Source organism: Drosophila erecta, unplaced genomic scaffold (genome assembly GCF_003286155.1).
Source record: "Drosophila erecta strain 14021-0224.00,06,07 unplaced genomic scaffold, DereRS2 tig00000021-arrow-pilon, whole genome shotgun sequence".
Classification (NCBI taxonomy): Eukaryota; Metazoa; Arthropoda; class Insecta; order Diptera; family Drosophilidae; genus Drosophila; species Drosophila erecta.
In genome coordinates, this window is record NW_020825198.1 from 9578148 (window position 1) to 9600122 (window position 21975).

Here is a 21975-nt window from a genome sequence, read left to right on the forward strand (position 1 = left end):
GTATATTAAATGCACTATATTTGCCTACTAATCACGATCTATCTACGTTCTATTAATGACTAAAGACAAACAGAAAAATACCTGTGAAGAATTCTTTTTGGGTCAGTTGATCAAATCGTGGCCGTTAACTGTAGTCGGTCATTCATACTAAGAAACCGGAAAACATAATAACTTCGACCCAAAGATGAGCTAGCTTCTTTCAAAATTGTTAAGAGTAAGTATACGCCCCTTGGCAAAATGGGGTTCCCATTTCTTGCACTGCTCGCTACCATCCAATAGCTCTCTCTAATATCAAGTGGGCGGCGTTTAAAGATCACGCACCCTGTTGCGAAAATAGCACCCTATATTAAGCTTGAAAAGCTTTCGCAGTTAAACATTTATTTATAGGTATGAATATGTCTTATCAACAAGCTTGTGAACTGCGCCGTCGCTTTGCGATTTGAAATGTCGGGGATTTTTTTGGGAACCATCAACAGACATAAACAGCAACCGGAGTTCCGATCGGGTTCGCCTCAGTTCAGTTGGCATCGGACCTTCGTCTTGCAAAGATCGATCGCGGTTGTGGGTAGTGCGGTTTAATCGAATCATATCAAGATGCCGAAAACAGCGGCAGTTACTCCTCCAGAAGAACCTACCATTAACGCGAAAAGATTTCGTCTGGAGCTCCTCTATCTCTGTGCGATTCTGCTGATGGTTGTGGCGCTGGCAGCTGGCTATTTCACGTGGATGATGTGTGAGTCACTTAAGCGGATCGCAGAATGAGCACAACTTAATAGCCAATTCAATTGTTAACCTGGTTTAGCCCACTCAACAAGTTCGCCGATCAAGGGTCTTCACATACTCGATCGCAGCGAATGGCAGGGGGAACCACCCAGTGGGAAGTACCCGCACCTTAAGCTTCCCGTCTCCAATGTTATCATTCACCACACGGCAACCGAAGGATGCGAGCGGGAGGTAAGTCTTATTTGGGCATCTTAAAGTGTTAATAGGTGTTGCATGAGCGTGGCGTCTATAGAGCAACATACTTTTCGGAAAAAACCCCCTTTGAGCTAACTGAAGTTTTGCCAAGAGTTTCGGGCTATATACCTCAACGTAACGGTTGAAGCATAACAAGTTACTTACGAACTGTTTACCTATACTTATACACATATCTTAAATCTATATCGTTCCAGGATGTTTGCATATACCGCATAAAGACCATTCAGGCGTTTCATATGAAATCTATGGGTTGGGTCGACATTGGCTATAACTTTTTGGTGGGCGGCGATGGTCAAATCTACGTGGGACGCGGCTGGCACATTCAGGGTCAGCATGTGAAAGGATATGGTGCCATATCGGTTAGCATAGCCTTTATCGGAACCTTTGTGAATATGGAGCCACCAGCTCGACAAATCGAAGCAGCCCAGCGACTGATGGACGAGGGCGTACGGCTGCATAGATTGCAGCCCGATTACCATATATATGCCCATCGTCAAGTTAGTCCCACCGAAAGTCCTGGTCAGAAGCTTTACGAGCTGATGCAGAACTGGCCACGCTTCACGCAGGATGCAACATCATGTAAAGCAGTTGAAAAATGATGTGTACGAAAATATATTTATTTGTAAAATTTATTTTCAGTGCGACTCCTAAGCAATGAGACTTTGAAGCTCGTTACCCGACCTTATTGGTTGGCCCAGCCACCTATAGTGCCACTTACTCCTTTGAAGTTGCCAATCGAGAGCGTAAGATTTGTGGCCACCAATACTCCATCATGTTCCACTCAAGCCGAGTGCACTTTTCGGGTGCGTCTTTTGCAAAACCGGCACATTGAGAGCAATGGATACAAGGACATTAACTATAATTTCGTGGCGGCTGGGGACGAAAACATATACGAGGCCAGGGGTTGGGATCACAGCTGTGAACCACCAAAAAATGGAGATGAACTAGTCGTGGCCTTTATTGGTCCATCAAGTAGTAATAAAAAGATAGCCTTAGAACTAATCAAACATGGCATCAAACTGGGCCATATAAGCAAGAACTATAGTCTAATTGACGACTCTGAAAAGTCATAGAAAACTGAAAGCAAGGGGAATGAAGCTTTAGCAGTGCCATTCCTGTGCCATTTTTCCAAGTGATATTAGTTTAAGATCTAATCTTAAGCATCAAAACTTTCTCGAATACAATAAGTGAAAATCTACTTCGTATTTATGGAAATAAACATGCCTTTATTGAGTTTCAACAGCTGCTATCTTTTATATCTCATTTGAACGACTACAACTAACATTTTTGAAAACATATTGCAATTTGTTTTTGATTAAAAAACCTGACTGGCTTCTACTTATCAATATATACAGATGACACACTTTGTGCTTACAACAATTGGCTAAATGAAATTCGTAATTGGAAATTTGGAACGCGAACATGGCTACTACATAAAACTTAGAAAATTAGGCTACAGTTAGTGAGACGATATCCAATTGTAGAGGATTTGATTTAGTGGTCCAAGATACGCATATTGCCAGATACGATCTTGTTCTCTAGAATGGCACCAGCTGGGATATCGATACGATCGCCATGGTTGGCAATGATGATCACAGTACCCTGCGCAATCAGGTGTAAGGGTTTATAAGCATATTCAATAGGCTAATATTAGTTGAACTTACGCGCAATGAAACGCCACGACCGAAAGTCACATCTCCACTCACGGTCAAGTGATCCAGCTCAATGATATCCGGGATGTTGGCGAAGCGACCGAGGAACTCCTTCACCTTCGAGAAGTGGTTCTCACCCAGCTTGACGAGTGGCGTGGTAGGAAACATTCGCTGTGGCGACATTACCAGGCTGCCGTTCTTAAGGGTATATAAATTTGACATGACCAGCAGCAGATCTGAAGACTTCTTCACGGGCAAGAAACGGGAACGGGGCACATTGATGCCGATGGCGCCATCAAAGCACTTCATGGCCGCACCCACAGCAGTCTCCAGCTGAATGACACGGGTTCCGTTCTCCAGCGTCTTGTTGTTCACAATAATTTCCATGTTTAAGGTACGTTCACGCAAAACGCGATCAATTGCTAAAGTAATTAAAAAAAGAGAGCAGTATTTTAGGCTTTTTTAAAAAACAACTTTAGTAATGATGACATACCTGCCAGGTTGGCCCAAATGTTGTTGGTGTTAAAGAACTTGAAGGTCTTAACCGACTTGAAGTCATCCACGTGCTCCGGGGGAACTTGGGCAATTTCCAGCAGACGCAGCTTGTTTTCCATTTGAATGAGAGTACCACCCTGGAAAAAAGAAGACCCAAATTATTGAGTATTAAATTGTATTAGAAATATGTCCAACTATATCGCACCTTAACGTCAGCACGGGTCTTGTCGGTGACCTCCATGACAAACTCCACAGGAGTGGTGGCCCGCTCCTCGCCCACCAGCTTGTTGAGGATGTTCAGATCGACGGTGGCGCCCAGGTTATCAATGTTGGACAAGAAGCAGTACTCGCGGCCCTCCTGGATGAACTTCTTCAGCAGGCCAGAGTTGCGGAAGGTATCGTAGAAGTCACCGTGTCCAGGGGGATACCAGCTGGAGTAGGAATTTGTTTAGCACGGTACATTTCTGTAAGCCCGAGCTACTTACGCCTCCATGTCCTTTTCGATTTCGAAGTCTTTGGCCACCGGCAGGTAGTGCTCGCGACTGATGCGCGGGAAGCAGCTCTGGTTGAAGGTGTGGATCTGCACACGGAATCCCTTGTACTTGCGCACGATCTTCTCGGTGTCCTCGTCGGTGTTGAAGGAGTTCATCAGTACCAGCGGCACATTAGCATCGTAGGTCTTGTTGAGGTGCTCGATTTGCTGCACGGTCAGATCCAGGAAGGTAAGGTCCGAACGCACGGGAATCACACTCTTGGGTCCATGGCAACCCATTGAGGTGCCCAAACCACCGTTCAGCTTGATGACCACCAATTTATCCAACATGTTGCGGATCTAAATGCAAATCGATACAATTCTTACAAATCCTTCAACATTAAATAACATTAGGGTGGAATCGGTTAAGCTGCAGTGATAGCCAAATTTCATTAGGGTTTAGTACTACAGCGTAGTTATTACAAACTTAAGCAAAACTACAACAAAGCTAGGTTCAAAATCTAAACAAAGCGTCCAAAGCCCAATGAGATTAGAACTGAGCGGGAGCGAAAGAAATACATATATACTGAGAGTGAGAGCCGAGAAGCGTAGAAGTTTAGGTAAGGGAAAACGCTTTACCTCATTCTAGGTGCGATACACACGATTATGCATAGTATTTATAGGCAGACATAGCCATATTCAGTATTCAAATCAAATAACATGAAAATATGCAAAGTTGGTAAAACAAATATCATCAGGATGAGTTCGGCTGGGTTTTTGTGTTCGGTAAAAAGTTGTGATTGGGATAAATTGGAGTTTTTTTATATTTTTTTTGTTTATTTGTGGGTCTGAAGACGAGCCCTCTGCATACCTGCTCGTTTTTGGGCGACTTGAGATTCGAGTAGTTCATCACAGCATTCTCAGGCAGCTTCTGAATTTTGTTCCAGTCCAATGCGGGACCCTCTGAAAGATGAGCAGTTATTAAAACAAAAAGTAAGTGCATATTTTAAGGAGACTCACCTTCCTGAATGAAGCGTCCAAACAGATCGGCGAATCGATCCATTTCTGCCTTGAGGGCAGGCTGGCGGGCCTGCTCAGTGGTCTCCAGCAGACGGTCCACATCGTGCTCCAGCAGACGCAGAGCATCCCGTTTGGTCACCTCGTGGAACTCCTTTGAGTCGGAGGGTGCTCGCTGGTGGCCGCGCACCTGTACAACAATCAACGACAAAACCAAACCATAAGTTACACTTGGCGAAACTTCAGCCGCATCGATTAGTGTGGCTAGCAAAGCGCATCTGGCAGATGCACTCAAGTGACAAAATTAGTGGAGGAAACGCTGACAAAATTATTGCTATTGCTGGCGCTGGCGTAAGTCCAATTACAAGCTTGGGTTGCCACTCAGACGAGGGCGTTGCCAAAGACCCAAAGACCAAGGAGGCTCTGGATCGGCGACAGTTTTCCCTCAAACCTAGTGATGACAAGTCGCTGGCTGCTATTAAGTTTGCTACTCTATTTGGGTGGCCAGGAGGTCTCCTCGGGTGTAATGGACAACTTTGGTGATGGTTTGAAAATGGCCGGCCAGATGTTTGGCATCAATACTGCCGCAGATGTGGCAAATCTGGTGGCCAAGGCATTCTCCGGCAATTCTATGACAAAAGTGCCCAACTTGATAAGCTACGTTCAGAGTGGATTCCAAGGACCGCGGCAAAACAACGGTGAGGAGGAACAGGAGGAAGATCAATCGGAGCAGCAATCGGAAACGGAAAATGCCCAGGAAGAGCCTCCAGTGGAGAACAGCAACCGTAAACCTACTCCAATAACCTTCGACTCCGGGCAAATGTTTGCCAATATGTTAAGGATGGTGGGTTTTGATACACGTAAGATCGGAGCACTCGCCCTAAATGCGTTAATTATGGTTGCTCAGGCGGTAAGTTCATTCCATTCATCACTTGTTCTAACTTGAACCTCTTAATATTTCTTTCAGATTGGAAGCTCCCTGTTGCAGGTCACTCGAGGAGGAGGAACATCTTCAATCGATGCTGCGGAATCCCTGTATGAACCCAGCGACCATCGACCACGTTCCCTTTCCATGGGCTCGCCCATCGATTGGTTTATGCAACGTACAGATCCGTACAGCAAGCGACTAATCAAGGATATCATGGATCGGGATTTGCCCGAGTACATATTAGAAATGATCGAGGCCAAAGAACAACCGGAGGAAGGTAAAACCGTTGGTTGCCTGAAGCTTCTGATGTGCAAAGGTCAACCCATCATTTGGGGAATGCAGGATTCACTAAAAAAACGCCTGGCTGGAGAACCTGAAGAGCCCGAGGAAAACGATAGCTACTTTAACAAGAAAATCTTATTTAAGCACTTGCCCAGTCTTGAGGATTTTAGGAACCATAGTGCTAGCTGTGAAGTCAAATACCATGAGGAGTGCCCCAAGAATGCAACAACTGGAAGCTATTTTTAGAAGCACTACAAAACATAATAATAATTAAGAAACGTAATTAACATATGGTATACGTATTCTTAAATGCACGGAAAATTTGTCTAAAATTATGATTCTTATCATATGCTAACAACGGTCTCATAATAAAGGGGTCTCATACGTGGTAATAAAGTACAGGCATTTTTTTTTTTTAAACACAGTTACAGATAATTGATGGTTGGCAAAAATGTATATTACAAGTTATTTCTAAAAGATATAACGCAGTAAACAATGTTCACTAATTATCTGTGGACCCAACAAACCCTGACCATTTAACCGTTTAATGATGAGTTCGACATTCCGATTTCGTCAAGGATGATTACAGAGATAAGCCCTAGGCAATCGGGATTTAAGTCCCAGTCTAATGTCCCATGAAACGACCTCTAAAAAAAATGCAACTGCCGCGCAATGTTGTGTAATAATTAACAAAATCGCTAGTTTGTCAACCGTCTCTACAATCGCTACCGGCTGATAACTAATCTCACAAAATTATAAAACCCCATCTTTTACGATTTTGTGATCTAATCGCGTAATCTGAGCGTTCCTAGAGTCGTTATTTCTACGTCATATCAATATGGCCTATTAATCAAAATTAGATTTCACCATTAACATAATTTTGAGCACCTCAACCGATAAATGCTTGGTGAAATATATGTAGTTCAAGCTACTTGGGCGATTTCTTATCAATCGCTGTTCCTGGACCTTTCGTAACAAGGCAATGCCTTATCGATTAATAGCCTGATAATAATGATTTAGGAAATATTAAATCATAAAAACAACAATTGTTGTTGGGCAAATATTTGCAATTTATCTATAGATTTGACATTGACAGTCTGGCAAGGTTGTCATTAGATATTGCAGATGGCAAAACCCAATATATGTACGCGGCGTAAACAAAGCCAAAAACCAAAGAAAAACATTAGGAAGAGCAAAGACAAACTCCAAAGAACAGGTGAAGAGTGGCGCCACCTAGCGTTCGGATCGGTTTAAGCCTTGTCAATCAAAGCAGACAATGCAACCAACTGACTTATGCAAAATAATTGCTGTAATCGCTTTTATTTTGCTGTTTACTTTTCGAAATCATTACGCAAAGGCGGAATTATAAGCAGAGGGTAGAGTGAAAAAACACATGTGCCACGCCCACGGCGCCTACGTCGATGCCAGACGATTGCATGTGGGTTATTTATAAAGCAACCGCACTTTCCGCCAATGAGCCATTCCGAGCCCCAACGATAAGCCAAAGTCAGAGGGCAGGTGTTTGAACTTCGGCAAGGTCAACATGCTCGAGATAATTGTAATTGGCTAACGCTTCATTGAGGCTTCTACTTGTGACGCCTTTTTTTTTTTGTTTTTGGTAAAAGGCTTCAATATGAACTCTCAACACACAAATGTATGTAGAGATCTTAAAGACCGCACGCGCTAATATCCGGTACTTTTTATAGAATACATAGGCAGATTGTGTTACACGAAAATGTCTTGGGTGTTATATGTATTTGTTATAGTGAACATTTTATATCGATTGGGGAAGAGTTCAAGTTGAAACCAAAAAATATGCAATTCCTTAGAATTCAATAATAATTAGTAACTAGTAATTAAAGTGCATTAAAAGACTTTTTCCTGTATTGATAATATATTGCAGATAAGATAAGAACGCCAACATGTTGTTGAACTTAAAATCAAATAGGTTAAGAAAAAGCATTTTACTTTTAATATTTGGTGGCGAAAAGTATAAAAGTTTAGTGATAGAGAAAAGAAGTAAGCAATTGTAGGTCGAAATAACTGATAACCTTTTGAATTTACGCGGAAATTTAATTTGTAATGATAAGAACATATTTATGAGGTATATTTCCCATATGTATTGCTGGGTTTTTTTTATTGACATTTCGTTAATAAAGCTAAGTCAATTTCCGCATTAATGAAATTTGTATGCAGTAATTTCTGATATATGGCGTTTTTCAAGCAAAGCTCGTTTATAATAGTCCTCTAGGCAGTTAAAAGACACATAGATTTAACTATTTGATCTTGGCCCAAATATAAAATTACACAGTCATTGTGGGTAGAGTAGAATCATCTAGAGAACTTACACCGGCACGCTCCAGCAAAACATCGATGGGTCTTATACCGGAGGGCATTGTGAACTATGGAGCACTATATAATAATATCTCACTACGAGAAACTCAACTTTTCTCAAGTGTTTGCCTATGCACTCGCGTTTGGAACGTAAGAATGAGAGAGGAGATTGGCGCAAAAACGAAGCTCTCCGGTCGAGTGTGCAATTGAAAATAAAGCTGGGATCCAAACGAAATTTGAATTTCAATACGAAATTTTTCCAACTCGCGCCGACGACGGCGGCAGCGGCGACGACGTTGACGTCGGCAGTGGCAGAACGGCACTGAAAAACGCGGCGACAAGAGTGATGCTAGCAACAAGTGATAGCAACAAAAAAAAAATGTTACACATGTGTAGGAAATAACAAGCAACTGCTGATAGATGAGAACATGTATGCGTTAATGTTGAGCAAAACAAAAATTAAACATAAGAAACAAGTAGCAGTACCAAGCCGGCGTTCGAAAGCAAGGTGGTGGGTGTGGTAGGGGTGGTGAGATAATTAATGTGGGGTGAACAAAAAGTTGCAGACGCTTATCAGTACAGTACAGCAAAAACAATTATTTCCCCTGATTCCGCTACAACACTTCCCGCGTCATGTTCCAGTGATAAGAACTAAGCAGATATATTCCACGATTATTCCAACTGACAACAAATACCAAGCTAATTCTTTTTTGTTGGTTTCCCCAAAACGACACTCACACACACTTGTTAACCCATGGCGCAGCGAAGACGACACAAGCTCATACGTTTGAGGTCACTTGAAGGTTACGCGCTAAGCAATTGCCAATACATAAAGCAGAGAAAACTATAGGCAAAAACCAGTCAAGAGGGCAATTTGAACTAAGGAAATTGGCCCATAAATAGAGTCCAGCTGGAACCGGCAAAATGCGTTGGAATGTGCAAGCTGCACTCACATACAAGCTCAGCCAGAGCGGCTTGGAATGAGAGGGAGCGAAATGTAACGGGAACCTCAGATTCCACCATTACCTTTCAACTGTAAACTTTAAAACTTACCTTAGCTTCATGTGGAACATCCAGCATTTTGAAGTTATTTAGTTGTATGTGAAGTAAATTTAACACTTGAGTAATTTAGCAATTAAGCGTCACTAATTTAGTTGTTTTGCTGCACACGCACACACTCACACACACACACAGAAATGGAAACCAACGATAATGACAAAACACACTGAACCCGCAGCTGTATATGATTAAATGGGATCTCCCAAGATTATTGGCCGCTGTTCCGAATCCAAGATGCGAACAATTCGAACGGGCTACGATATTAATTTATTGGTTCAATTTTGAAAGAACTAAGCGTTCTCCGCTGCTGCTTCTTCTTATTCTTTGCCACCAGCTGTTGCGCACAACAGCTCAGAAATGTAGCACTACAGCACGCTGTTAATCAATCAGCTGTGACAGCAAAACAAAGAGTAAAGGGAGTGCAAAAACTAAGCAAAATTCCAAAAGGAAGCCCTATCATTAGGAAATCTAAGAGCAACTATAAACTCAGCCACAATATAGCTAAACAATAAGATCAAGTGCAGTTTAACATCATGGGTGCCTGTCTATCCTGCTGTGGCCAAAGCGCCGAGGAAACCAACCTGATGCCATCGCCTGTAAATTTTAATGTTCCTAATAGGAACTTCCCAAGCTTCCAAACCTTTTAAACTTTCTTCAAATCCTTGTGGTTTTTCCAGGAGGAGCGCCGGCAGCAGCAGTTGGATGCGGCGGAAAAGCGTCGCCAGGAGAATGAACAGCGGGGCATTAAGAATCCGGAAAGCGTACGCCGGCAGCAACAAAGAGCGGAGGAACTGCAGCGCAGGGAGGAGGAGGCCGCCCGTCAGGGTCAAGGACAATCAAATCTAAGGGTGAATCTCCAAAATACCCTTTTCCAAGTTCCCAGAGACTAATCAGCACTTTGTTTTCAGTGGCAAACTAGCTAAAAGGAAGTGAATCCCAATTCTGGCATGGCTTACAAAGCACAGCCACAATTTTCCCTAGATGTTTTTGTACTACTCCGTATTTGTATTTTAATGTATACACCTGTTTTCCCGATCTACATATGTAACGCTGCCTTCTGAACCTCTGAACTTTTATCTGGCGACAACCAAATGTACAACCAAAAATAAAATTCAAACCAAATCGTTATCAGTGATCGTAAAATACAACTGATAAGTTGAATACTTCATAGAAAGATTGGATCGACAAGGTCGAAAATATTATCTATATACTTTGTCATTCCTGTTTTAATAAATTTACCATTATGGCATTTAAATCATCATATATGTATTACTGGGATTTCATTGAAAAATTTGTCAGTTTCAATTGAATTTGACTACCGGCAATCCAAAGTTTCCTTTTCTAACTCCAAGATTGCAATGGCCTTATTATGGAAGTACAATGTTTCCGAGATTCAAAAGTAAGTACTTTCAAATACCTTTTAACTTAAAAAAAAAATACACCTAAAAATGAGGACTAATAGAAACAAATCTAAAAGCGAAGTATATTAATTTATATAATACTACTTATATATTTGATGTACAATATTTACATTTTTCAGGTTTTTAATTTGAAAAGAAATCGATTTTAAGTGACGGATCCAGATCCATTTTCTGGCTATGTCGATAGCTCGAACAGATGATTATCCACATCTGATGGCCACCTGGTAACACTGCCCCATGGGGGTGGTGATACAAGGGGGTGTTGTAATAAATTTGATTGGGTTCCATGCCCGAACAAATACGACTCGTTTATCTGAAAGTAACCCAATCTCTTATACTACGTTACGCGTTTACCCACTCACTGTACACTCCAGTAGTCTCCGCCTAGGAGGGTTCCACTCATCAGTTATCAGCTATCAGTTATCAGCTGGAGAAGCTATGAATTCCCGCTCCCTCGCTGATAACACGGTTATAAGCTATCTCTGTGTGCGTGTGTGACTTGTAGACCCAGTAGCTTCATTTGCTCATTGATCGGCGGTCACTCGACGCGGAAAGTTCCACGGAAAAGAGCAGCGACAATGGCAGGTGCTACTAAACCGGACATCAAGCGGGTTCTATCCATCCAGAGTCATGTGGTCCACGGCTATGTGGGCAACAAAGTGGCCACCTATCCACTGCAGGTGTGCCATCTTGACCTTTAACTCTCGGCCGTTTCCACTAACTTTCTATAATTTAATTTCTATTTATAGTTGCTGGGCTTCGATGTGGACCCACTCAACTCGGTCCAGTTCTCCAATCACACGGGCTACAAGACCTTCAAGGGCCCCGTCTCCAACGAAAAGGAGTTGGGTAAGGTCAAACACAACATATATTATATATTATTATGTATTATATCCAATAAATTACTTATACCACTTTCAGCCACCATTTTCGAGGGTCTGGAGGAGAACGAGCTGCTGCCTTTGTACTCACACCTCTTGACCGGCTACATCGGGAATCCATTGTTCCTGCGCCAGGTGGGCCACATTCTGAAGAAGCTGCGTCTGGCGAATCCTGGCCTGGTGTACGTCTGCGATCCGGTGATGGGTGACAACGGTGAGCTCTATGTGCCCAAAGAGCTCTTGCCCGTGTATCGGGACGAGATCATTCCACTGGCGGACATAATCACTCCAAATCAGTTCGAAGTGGAGCTGCTCACGGAAAAGGAGGTTCGCAGCGAGGCGGCTGTCTGGGAGGCAATGGAGTGGTTCCACCAGCGTGGCATCAAAACGGTAGTCATATCCAGCAGTGATCTTGGCCAGCCCGGCGTTCTGCGTGCTTTCCTTAGCCAGCAGAATGGACCCCGCCTGGCCATCGATATTCCAAAGCAGGGTGGCAAGGATTTGGTCTTCACTGGCACCGGGGATCTCTTCGCCTCCCTCTTCCTGGCTCACAGTCATGGCAGCAAGGATATAGCCAATGTGTTCGAGAAAACCATTGCCAGTTTGCAGGCGGTGATCAAGCGAACTGTAGCTTCTCTGCCCAGCGGCGGAAACGGCCCAGTTAAAGCAGCCGAACGGGAACTGAAGCTGGTGCAGTCCAAGACGGAGATTGAACAGCCCCAGGTGCTCCTCAAGGCGCAGCGACTTAACTAGACCGCGAAAACATACTTGAACGCAGAGGAAAACGATTACCTTCACAATATTTACTATAAATGTATGCTCATTGCACTCGGCACTGTTCACGGACAATAACCTTTTGATACCTTAAGATAAGCATTTGCAATCATTGTTATAACGATATATGATCAACAGAGTGACAAGTTAAGTACCATATATAATTTGATAAACAACTGAGATCAAATATACCATACGCTAATTATTCAGACAAGTTTTGATACCTTAAGTTAAATTTGTATGTGCATATTATATCTATTAACTATACAAATATACATATATGACCATTGTAAAACTGAGAACTGACAACTTGTTGACATCTAGAAAGAGTCACACGATTCGGTTCTTGCCCTTGGCGAACAATGAGTGGCTATATAAGATTGCACTGAGCCGGTCGGGAAAAACAAACCGAAGATATGTGGCTGTCGCTTATCTTTATTGCCTGTCTAGCCGGCGCAAGCAGTGGATCTGTGGGTGGCGATGATCCGGTGGTGAAGATCCCGGTGGAGCAGGGATTTGTGCCCCGCTATACTCCGATGGCCGAGGGCAAGCGACAGGACTTGGACTTACCCGCTGAAGTAGTAAGTGTCGAGCAGCAAAAGAGACCTCATGCTGGCGATAAGAAGCCCTGGCGACGAGTGCAGTACGGCTACGATGGAGTGCATACGGCTGCCTGGGCTGCTCCCTCACCTCCAGCAGCCATTCTGTCCATTCTGAATCCCCTGCTCGCACCCGGACTGCTCCTTTTGGGTGTCAATTTGGGAGCTCTGCTCTACATGCTGCTGGGACTACTGGGACTCGCACCTTATCGCAGTGGCAGCACCAGTCGGATAGCCTCGCACCCGGAAGCCAATTCTCAGTTATGGCCTGACGATCAAAGCTTCTACCGCCGAGACAGACACAATGTGGGTGAGGGCAAGGAAACGGCTGTATATTTTTAGGTTAGCGCGTAACGCAAGGATTTTTTTCAAATTATTAAAACAAATATAAGAAAAATACATAAATAAATTCAAGGTTAAGTAATGGGTCAAAACTGAAAATTGAAATGCGAACAAGCTAAAGGTTTGGAGGGGTTAGTGTTCTATCTATACCTATGGTTATAGCTATGGTTAATTTGAACATGAATCTGTCTCGGTCCGGGCGGAAGAGTTGTTACTTCAAGGCAAACACAAGTTGAAACTAACTGATAGAATTCAAGTTCCTACTTCTTCAGGCGGAACGAGGCAGCTCGATTGAATTTGACCAAGGGCGGCTCCTTACTGGCCGATCCAAGTGGTTTTCTCGTAAGCGTTGAGGTGCCAGCAAGGGCTGTCAGTAATGAATTGAATTAAAATCGTTGATTTAATAATAATAATTTGGTAAACTCACCTTTGGCCATTAGCGCTCGTGGACTCTTGCGCACATAGTTAGCGTTGTATTTAACGTTTTCCTTGGCCAAAGAAGCAGCAGCCAACGTTCTCTGAAGTCCTTGCGCCGTAAAGTGATTGGACTTGAGTAGAGCTGCATTAAACATCAAAGTTATGAGCATTAATTAGGTACGTAATGCATAATGATTATAAGCCATGCCCAGTTAACATAAAAATCATTTTGCTGCGACAAAATAGTTCTTACATAATTTATATAATTTAAAGAGAAAAACCCTACCCTTCTTGATCTTGTCATTGCCACCGCGCACATTCTGCTCGGATATCAGATCGCTGACCAGTCGCTTTTGGACGTTTCTCGGCTTGGTGACCGTCGCCGTGAGAGCCTGCCTTGCGCTACTGCTGCTGGATGTACTGCTTGCGAGACCCAGGACCTGCGTTTCGTTGAGATTTCGTGGCCTCTTAAAGGTCCTGTGTAGCTCTTCGGAATCTGATCCGGTGTCCTGGCTGTCAAAGTCCTCCATGCTCAAATGCAGATCGTCGTCGCTCTGGGCCGTTTGCTTTTGTCGCTTTTTGGCGCTGGCTGTCTGGCTGCAAGAGGGATCTTTCTCCTCCTGGTCGCTGCGCAGAACTTGAGGCACCACCAGCTGATCCATCTCGGTCATTTTGGTGTTGGCCTCAGAGTCGGCGAACCGCATCTTTCGCAGCAACCTTTCGAAGACCGCCTCAATCTCCGGCGTCAGCTTTTGCCCATCCTCCAGGCGGTCGTACGTCTGGTTGAGCACCTCACAGGCTGTTCGGAAGGACTTTCGCATCAGATCCAAGTTCTCAACCAGCTCCTGGTTAATTGCATTCACGTGATTGTTGAAGATATTCTGCTTGGTCTGCTGCAGCTCGAGATCCTTGTACTTGACGTATACAATTAGTATCTGATAGGCCTTGGATTTGTTAACCTCCCGCTTTAGGCTCTCTAGATCCTGGTAGGCACTCTCCATCTTACTCAGCCAGCTGGGCAACTCCTCCTTGTACTTCTCCATCTGGCTGGTCAGTGTGCTCATGTAGTTCGCAAAGCGCCGGAAGTCCTGGAAAGTGTGTACAAATTATTGTATTTATTAATGAAGAAGAAAATGGTTAACCAATTAAATAACAATAAAAAATGTAAAATTAAATATTAGTTTTAAGAGTTTTTGAATAGTTTTCAAATTAACCCGCCAACGTAAGCTAAACGTTACGTGAACGTACATTACGTTTTGAGGTTTGTTACGAGTCTGAACAAAACAGCTGATGCTGCCCAATTGAAAATCAGTCCCGCATTTAAGCCAAACAAAATAGATTAAATTGCAATAAAATGCTGCGAAGTGCATTGCATTTAGCTACCTTTGGGGTGCGCCAGACCCAAGTGACAAGCTCCTCACCGAGATTGCCCTCAATCCTGCAAAATAATCTACAAAACACGAAATACCTGCAAGTGGCGCGCGATTATGCAAAGGGCAAGGACAAAAAGAAGGAAAAAGGCGGCAAAGGAAAACCGGGCAAGGTGGAAATCAATGAACAGCAGCTGCGCGAGATACTCAATTTCGATGGCCTGAATAGCCAGATGCAGAAGTCAGTGATGCAGATGAAGGAGGACTTTGTGAAGCACCTGTCGCTGCGTTCCACCAGCGGTGCCATCGACACACTACGCATCAAAGTCGATGGCCAGGAGCACGAGCTGCAGGAACTGGCCCAAATCTCTCGCAAAAATCCCAAGACCATTATCGTCAATATGATTGGCTTCCCGCAAACGATTCCCGATGTCCTCAAAGCCATCGAAAAGAGTGGCATGAACCTAAATCCCCAACAAGATGGCACTACTCTGTTCATACCCATCCCAAAGGTCACCAAGGAGCACAGGGAAAATCTGTCTAAGAATGCCAAGGCTCTGTTTGTCAAATACCGCGATGCCATACGCGGCGTTCAGAACGAGCAAATTCGCAAGCTAAAAAAACAACCGGAACTGGGCAAGGATGACGCCTTTGCCGCTCAGGCTCAAGTCACTGCCATCGCGGATCGTTTCATCTCGGAGGCCGACAAGCTGCTGGCCAGCAAGCAGAAGGAGCTGCTTGGCGACTAAGCCCAAGACCAAGACTGATTCTGCTGCAAAAGCCTTAATAAATCTAAATGTTTAAATTTAAAATTCATTGAGGTGACCTTAACTAAAACCTTAACTAAAAATGTGAAAAAATCAAACTTACCTCCTGGCACGCTCGCTGGTCGACACACATCAGCTTCCTGAACTCCTCCAGTTCTTTTTTGAGGGTCTGCCGGTAGTTGATGTTCTTAATTTTGCTACGCATCCCAAGGACAAGCTCCTGAAGTTGCCGGGCGGCCGCATATACAGCGTCTATCTTGCTGTACCACGACTTAAGCTCCTCCGGATCGAATCCACTATTGCCGGCGCGCTCCAACTGAGTGGCCTTGGCCTCCAGCGCCTTGTTGCGCTCTTTGAGTCGCTCGTTTTCGGCAACCACCTCGTCGATCTTCTTCACATAGAATTCGGTGGGCATCTTGGACTTAAGGACATTCTGTTTCAGAGTTGTACGTATCTTCTTAGCTCGGCTAGCGTACTTGAGGGTGTTGTAGGTGTCTTCATAGGTCAGTGAGCTCATCGAGACATTGGCCACCATCAACGTGCGACAATTGCCGCCCAACGAGTCCTTCAGGATGCGTGTCAGGTTCGAGTCGCGGTACGGGATGTGCTTTAAGCCGTCGGCTAGCTTGTTGATGCAATTTCCCAAAGCTAATAGACTTTTGTTGATGCTGGCGCCTTCCTTGAACCGCACTCCAATGCCTTTTGTGCTGGCCGCCCTCTCACTGCCCGCCAGATCGATCATGGATAGTTTGACGGTCCTTTTAGTGTCGGTCTTGCGCTCCGTGATTCTGATATGCACCTGGAATATGGCATGCGACCTGGAGCTCTCTGCATTGGCATCTGTGGGGTGCTGGGTGCGATGAGAGTTGCCCAACATCAGCATTCTCAGCAGCTCCTCGGCACTGTAGATGGGCGTTAGACAAAGACCACTGACCACAACACCATTGGTGTCCTCGCGGAGTTTCAAAGGTCCCGATTTTGTTAAGAGATTCATCACATGCTCGTTGTACACCTCCAGATAGGATACCCCCACATCGAACTTGCGCACGTCGCTCTGCGCTTGGATCTTATCGAAGAGATCTTGCATGGTGAGATAGGTCAGACCCGGATGAGCCTCGCTGCCCAGCATTGTGAATGTTTTTCCGGCGCCAGTGGCTCCATATACAAATACCGAGCAGTTGTATCTGTGGGTGTTATGAGTATGTAAAGATTAAAGTTGTTTTAGATGAGTATATACCATTGCTTACCCATTTAACACCGCGTCGACCAGCGGCGCCGTGCACTCCTCGAACAGATCCTGGTTAGAACTGTCTATATCGAAGACCCTGTCGAATTCCATGGTCAACTTTTTGTTCATCCGCTTGGTGATATCGCGGTATGGTTGTTTGGTGCCTTGAAAGAAGAACTCATCGTCCTCCTCGTCGGGATCGAACAGTAGTGCCGATCGGTCCATGACCTTGATAATACTCCGCTGTTTTTGCTCCAATTCCCGGACATTGTAGGGCCGTACACGAACCGCCACTTTTATATTTGTGTGCTGTTCCGAAGGCATTTTCGATAAAATGCTCTTTGCCCGTCACTTTGCCTTTTATAAGCCTAGAGTATTCAGCTTTTATTTGGTTTTTGTCCTTTTTGTTTGATCCAGTTTCAATATCCTCGCACATATAATTTTCTCGTACAGCCTGAAGTGTTCGTTGTTGTTTGAATCGGAGCTATCGGCGTTTGCGCTTTGGGGGCATCTTTATTAGATTTGCTATGTGCGCTTGTCCTTCAATTTTGAACTGTATTTCCAGGGCTGCTTTGGTGCCTATCGATAGTATCGGCATGATGAAATATAAGTTTTAAAATTTGTTCTGTGCATTATTTTAAGCTTAGCCGAGGTTACTGTGAAGCGAAAATGCTGTATTAAAAATAAAACATATTACCATAGTTTAGGTGAAACCCATTTTCCATATTTTGCAGCATATATATAGATAATAGATAAGATATCGATATGTGGTGTTTTCGTTTTTTTTTATATTCCCTAATACTCTCATTGGAAGTTATATCATTTTAGTTGTATTGTATTAAATATCCTAAAAAGCAAAAATATATTTACTAAATTGCAACACCGATATCGATAGTCAATAGCGCCACCGTAGTATAGATGGTCCGCCTATCGCAGTGACTATCGCTTGCCCCGCCATCCCTAGCAAAAAGAACCATTTTATTTAAAGCAGCAGAAACAACAAGTTTTTTTAGGGATCCAGCACAAAACACAGAAAACCCGTCACGAAAACAAAACCGCCGAACGCCAAACACAATGAGTGCTAAAGTTTTATTCGCCTGTTCCAAGTGTTTCTCGCGCCATCCGTACGAGGAGCTCTCCTCCGGCCAGCAACTATGCAAGGTGAAAAGCGATCCAAAAGCAACGAAAGAAAACACCGCCACTTCAAACAATGCAAAAAAAAAAAGACCAAAAAAAAAACCAAGATGACGCCAAACAAATTGCAATATCAACGTAAAGTGTGTGTACTTGTTTGCTTGTTTGTCAGCGAGCAAAAATGACGCGGCGTTGGCAGAAAATTTTGCTGCGCAAAAAAGCAAGGGAAAATGCGAACAGCAAGAAGAAGCAGCCAAGCGTCGCGTCCAACAATGATTTAAACAACAAACAAACAAAATGCGCTTGCCTATATTCGACAATTGATAAACAAACAGACGGTTAACCTTGATTTTTATTTTCAGGGCTGCCGCGGTTCTACCTCAGTTGGTAAATGTACTTACTGCCGATCGGAGTTTCAACCCGCCACGTAAGTACAATAATGCAGCTATAGCTTATACCTAGCCCTATACTATATACACAAATGTATCACTTATGTGTGTATATATATTCCACAGCAAATCACAGAGTGCCTGCAAGAAGTGCGAACATTATCTGGGGAAGTACGGCAAGCCCAGTGCCTGTGAGTGCTGCAAGATTGTGGCCGCCTTCGGAGGATCCAAGTGCATGCGGTGAGTTTTGTATTTTCTATGTAATCCGTAAGCCGATCGAGTAGATAGATGCCATGGTTGTTCTTTCCACCGAATCAAAACGGCCGTGTAACTTGAATGCACAATGCAAGAGCTTCGATAATTGTTTACTCTGCGTAACGTGAAGAGAAACCCAAACCAATCCAAAAATCCAAATTGTGCCTTCAAAGTACATGACTTTGCAGATACTGCTCTTCCCGATATCTATCTTTGGAACACCAAGCAAATGAACCTACCGTCTCTTATGAACGCAAAACATTTCTCTTCTTCTCTTTTCTGCCCGCCAAACAAAAAACCAACCAAAATATACCCTATCGTCTTCGTATATAGATGTGCCAGCTACGAGGCAAAGTACGGACCGCCGGTGCAGTGCGATGAATGCAAGCTGCGATCAGCCTTTGACAGGCGCGACGAGAACAAAAAGGTCAGCTCACAGAACTGGAGGAATGCTCACAACGGAAGCAGCCCCTAATGTTAAAAACCCTAAGATTAAGCCATGAGATTGTAGAAACTTGAGCGGGATGAATTGTACCCGAGAATCAATGTATTTGCGTTCATAAGAGACCGTGTTTAGTCTAAGATATCTGCTACCTAACATAAGCCTTTTACTGTGACCTTTCGTAAAATTTTGATCTACCTTTTGTCGCCGACAGGTCAATGGCAAATTGCTTTGCTGGCTGTGTGCCTGCGCCTACAAGCGAGCGCTACTCAAGGCCCAGCAGGAGGGCCGAATACCGATGTCCAAGAAGAGGCCACACGAGAAGACCTCGTCTTCGCACAGAGATAGCGCAGCGGCCAAGAAGCCTTCGCGCAGCGAGCTGGGCAAGAGCGGCAGTGGTGCCAATAATTCCGGTGTGAATGCCGTGAGCGGAGCTGGATTGGATCTGCCTGACAAGATCTCTCGAGGAAATGGAGGGAATGGGACCATAGCCGCACCGGCTGCCATCACCGTAGACACCAACTCGTCGGATCATGTGGTTGCCATTACATACCTAAAGGAACGCATTGCCAGCCTTGAGAAGCGCCTGAATCAAAAAGACAAAGAGCTGCTCGAAAAAGATAAGCAGGTGGGTTTCAGACAAGGGAAAGGCGTGAAAGAGGTTTTATCAAGTTTTTAAAAACGAAAGGGGTGGGAAAAAGCACAAGAAGCTGAGTAAAACTCGAAATACCATTTTATATATTTGAAAACCCGTCTACCGCAGCTGAATGAATTCTTTTGTTTAGCCTTGGATCCTTGTTATAAATCTTAAAATTAATGTAAATCACAAAGGAACTGCTTCTAATATACAATATCTTCTTCCAGCTGACCGAACTGAAGGGCAAGAACTTCGAGAAGGAGAACGACATGCGCAACCGGCTGAAGGAAGTGGAGCGCCTGCACGACATGAAGGTGGACAACTTGAACCGCAAGATCGCCAGTGTGCTCAAGGAGCTGGCCGTCCTTAAGAAGAGTAGCAACAAAAAGACCGCTGCCATCAGCAAGGCCGAAAAGGAAGTCATCAAACGTGAGAACTTATCGCCCAAGGAGGAAATCCTGGCGTCGGCGGGGCCGGAAAAACAGACCAAGGCCTCTGCGGAGCCAGCCGATCTTGACAAGGACGAGAAAAGTCGCGATCGGGAGGAGGAACGCAGCGAACAGGAGGACAGGGCCAGTGTCCGTTCACGATCCGCCTCCAGCAGCCCCACGCCCTCGTCCAACTGAGAGACAATGGCTTCCAGCTGCTGGAGCGGCATGCCAGGATACATAATCCATAAACTCTGGCTGCCGCGCCATTTTAGTTTTTCGCTATACAAATTTATATTTTTGTACTTCTGCTTTAATTGTAATATAGTTTTACAAGTTTGTTTCATATCACTCTTTTTATGTCGCTCATCCCTGCCGCGCGAACCATGTTCTAAATCCTTCCTTCCAAATGTAACCCAATCATCAGTTAGAAAATGTAATTCGATAGGCTCAACTTAACGAATTCTTCTTTAGTTTAATTCACGATGGAACAACACAAAACCGAAGCATTGTTTACATCTTAAGAAATATACAAAGTTGGGAAACAACCAAATGGTATTTCAACAGTCGTTATATATTATTAATAATGTAGAATAACAATAATGTTAGTGGGGCTTGGGCTTGTGCCCATCGACATAAAAGTTCCTGGTGGCCTTGGGCAGCTCCAGTTCCATGCCCTCCATGCTTTTGTCCAGGAGTATCTGACAGCCGAGCCGAGAGTTCTCGCGCAGAAATGGCGCCATGTCCAGCAGGTCGTCCTCCTGCTCCTCGGCCTCTTTTAGTTTCTGCAGGTAATCATGCTGGACGTACACGTGGCAGGTGGTGCATGCCAGCGAAGCCTCACAGGCGCCCTCCATTTCGATCCCATGGCGATGGGCCAAGTACAAAACATTGTCGCCCACTTTGCCTTGGACCTTGGTGCGTTTTCCATCCTTGTCCACATAGGTGATGTTCACTCTGGTTTTGTGGAGTATATCCTGGTTACATGGTGTACAATTAGGCTCTCTCTATGGACTTACATTTCATCTGGCGACTTAGGATCCTGCCATTCGAACTCGCCATGCCGCCGCGCTGTAAAGTCGGCCGAATTTCATAATATCAGTGCGGATTTTAGGTATAATATAGTGCTGATTCTGCAGGCTTATGGGGTCCACTTACGTATTGTTGTGTGCAGGGCATTATGGAGTGTGTAGAACGCGGGCTGGGCAATTTGTTTACTGATTAATTTGCAGGAATTATGAACTGCAGAGCGCCGCAAAAGTAAACAAAACATTTTTTTTGAGGTTACAGTGCCAGCTGGAGATGGGCAACATGCAATATGTCACGGGATCTTATGAGGCAGATTATAAAGCCAAATTATTTTATATGTAGTCGCTTTAATAATTTACTTTCAAAATAAGTGTTTTTTATTGTAATAAGTAGTTAGATGTTTCTTTCTTTTATTTAATTTATCGTCGACTTATCTTGTTAAAAACTGTTACTTCGATAGTCTATCGATAACTAGTCACTTGGCGGGCTTTCATTTCAAATTAAACAAGTTCACTTAATTTGACCTGGGAAAAGGCTAGCCAAAGCTCCTTTTAAGTAGAATTGACTTCTGGGGACCTAATTTAAATATGCACAGCTTTTAATACCTGTATAATTGAACAAAGGAAAGTGGATGTTGTTCCAAGA

At 44.0% G+C, this 21975-nt stretch overlaps 10 protein-coding genes across 15 annotated transcripts; 7 read left to right on the plus strand and 3 right to left on the minus strand.

Annotated features, from left to right (window-relative positions):
• Positions 1–414: 414 nt before the first annotated feature.
• Positions 415–2220, plus strand: LOC6545456 (peptidoglycan-recognition protein LF). Its single transcript, XM_001972103.3, has 4 exons — positions 415–733; positions 803–954; positions 1173–1557; positions 1618–2220. Exons 1-4 carry the CDS (start codon positions 595–597, stop codon positions 2049–2051), a joined length of 1110 nt encoding a protein of 369 aa, XP_001972139.1. The 5' UTR covers positions 415–594; the 3' UTR covers positions 2052–2220.
• Positions 2178–9567, minus strand: LOC6545457 (UTP--glucose-1-phosphate uridylyltransferase). 4 transcript variants are annotated; one of them, XM_001972104.3, is made up of 9 exons: positions 9212–9567; positions 4618–4804; positions 4469–4560; positions 4237–4242; positions 3611–3957; positions 3331–3556; positions 3124–3262; positions 2643–3052; positions 2184–2580 (listed from the first exon to the last, which is right to left on the minus strand). In XM_001972104.3, the coding sequence occupies exons 1-9, from the start codon at positions 9236–9238 to the stop codon at positions 2473–2475; spliced, it is 1542 nt and encodes a 513-aa protein (XP_001972140.1). In that variant the 5' UTR covers positions 9239–9567; the 3' UTR covers positions 2184–2472. The 4 variants fall into 4 exon arrangements, with proteins under 4 accessions (XP_015013252.1, XP_001972140.1, XP_015013254.1 ...); XM_015157768.2 differs by lacking the exon at positions 9212–9567 and adding an exon at positions 8173–8479; XM_015157766.2 differs by lacking the exons at positions 4237–4242; positions 9212–9567 and adding an exon at positions 8173–8479 and having other exon boundaries at positions 2178–2580.
• Positions 5011–6223, plus strand: LOC6545458. Its single transcript, XM_001972105.3, has 2 exons — positions 5011–5524; positions 5582–6223. Exons 1-2 carry the CDS (start codon positions 5072–5074, stop codon positions 6068–6070), a joined length of 942 nt encoding a protein of 313 aa, XP_001972141.1. The 5' UTR covers positions 5011–5071; the 3' UTR covers positions 6071–6223.
• A 13-nt stretch (positions 9568–9580) lies between the features above and the next one.
• On the plus strand, positions 9581–10360 carry LOC6545585 (small VCP/p97-interacting protein). The gene is made up of 3 exons (XM_001972106.3): positions 9581–9813; positions 9895–10065; positions 10126–10360. The coding sequence occupies exons 1-3, from the start codon at positions 9751–9753 to the stop codon at positions 10138–10140; spliced, it is 249 nt and encodes an 82-aa protein (XP_001972142.1). The 5' UTR covers positions 9581–9750; the 3' UTR covers positions 10141–10360.
• A 471-nt stretch (positions 10361–10831) lies between these two features.
• On the plus strand, positions 10832–12595 carry LOC6545586 (pyridoxal kinase). Its single transcript, XM_026976827.1, has 3 exons — positions 10832–11318; positions 11388–11487; positions 11560–12595. Exons 1-3 carry the CDS (start codon positions 11217–11219, stop codon positions 12270–12272), a joined length of 915 nt encoding a protein of 304 aa, XP_026832628.1. The 5' UTR covers positions 10832–11216; the 3' UTR covers positions 12273–12595.
• A 76-nt stretch (positions 12596–12671) lies between these two features.
• Positions 12672–13255, plus strand: LOC6545587. Its single transcript, XM_001972108.3, has one exon. It carries the CDS (start codon positions 12710–12712, stop codon positions 13232–13234), a length of 525 nt encoding a protein of 174 aa, XP_001972144.3. The 5' UTR covers positions 12672–12709; the 3' UTR covers positions 13235–13255.
• LOC6545588 (kinesin-like protein KIF18A) lies at positions 13204–17592 on the minus strand. Its single transcript, XM_001972109.3, has 5 exons — positions 17036–17592; positions 15892–16972; positions 13938–14739; positions 13662–13793; positions 13204–13601 (listed from the first exon to the last, which is right to left on the minus strand). Exons 1-5 carry the CDS (start codon positions 17338–17340, stop codon positions 13495–13497), a joined length of 2427 nt encoding a protein of 808 aa, XP_001972145.1. The 5' UTR covers positions 17341–17592; the 3' UTR covers positions 13204–13494.
• Positions 14909–15837, plus strand: LOC6545589 (ribosome-recycling factor, mitochondrial). The gene has a single exon (XM_001972110.3). It carries the CDS (start codon positions 15006–15008, stop codon positions 15768–15770), a length of 765 nt encoding a protein of 254 aa, XP_001972146.1. The 5' UTR covers positions 14909–15005; the 3' UTR covers positions 15771–15837.
• Positions 17593–17909: 317 nt separating the features above from the next.
• Positions 17910–20859, plus strand: LOC6545590 (protein FAM76A). Of its 3 annotated transcripts, XM_001972111.3 has the most exons (6): positions 17912–18177; positions 18513–18577; positions 18666–18779; positions 19128–19221; positions 19451–19864; positions 20101–20854. In XM_001972111.3, the coding sequence occupies exons 1-6, from the start codon at positions 18091–18093 to the stop codon at positions 20497–20499; spliced, it is 1173 nt and encodes a 390-aa protein (XP_001972147.1). In that variant the 5' UTR covers positions 17912–18090; the 3' UTR covers positions 20500–20854. The 3 variants fall into 3 exon arrangements, with proteins under 3 accessions (XP_026833131.1, XP_001972147.1, XP_015013873.1); XM_026977330.1 differs by lacking the exon at positions 19128–19221 and having other exon boundaries at positions 17910–18177; positions 20101–20859; XM_015158387.2 differs by lacking the exons at positions 19128–19221; positions 20101–20854 and having other exon boundaries at positions 17917–18177; positions 19451–19853.
• LOC6545591 (adrenodoxin-like protein, mitochondrial) lies at positions 20855–21825 on the minus strand. The gene is made up of 3 exons (XM_001972112.3): positions 21460–21825; positions 21321–21372; positions 20855–21258 (listed from the first exon to the last, which is right to left on the minus strand). Exons 1-3 carry the CDS (start codon positions 21572–21574, stop codon positions 20907–20909), a joined length of 519 nt encoding a protein of 172 aa, XP_001972148.1. The 5' UTR covers positions 21575–21825; the 3' UTR covers positions 20855–20906.
• Positions 21826–21975: the final 150 nt, after the last annotated feature.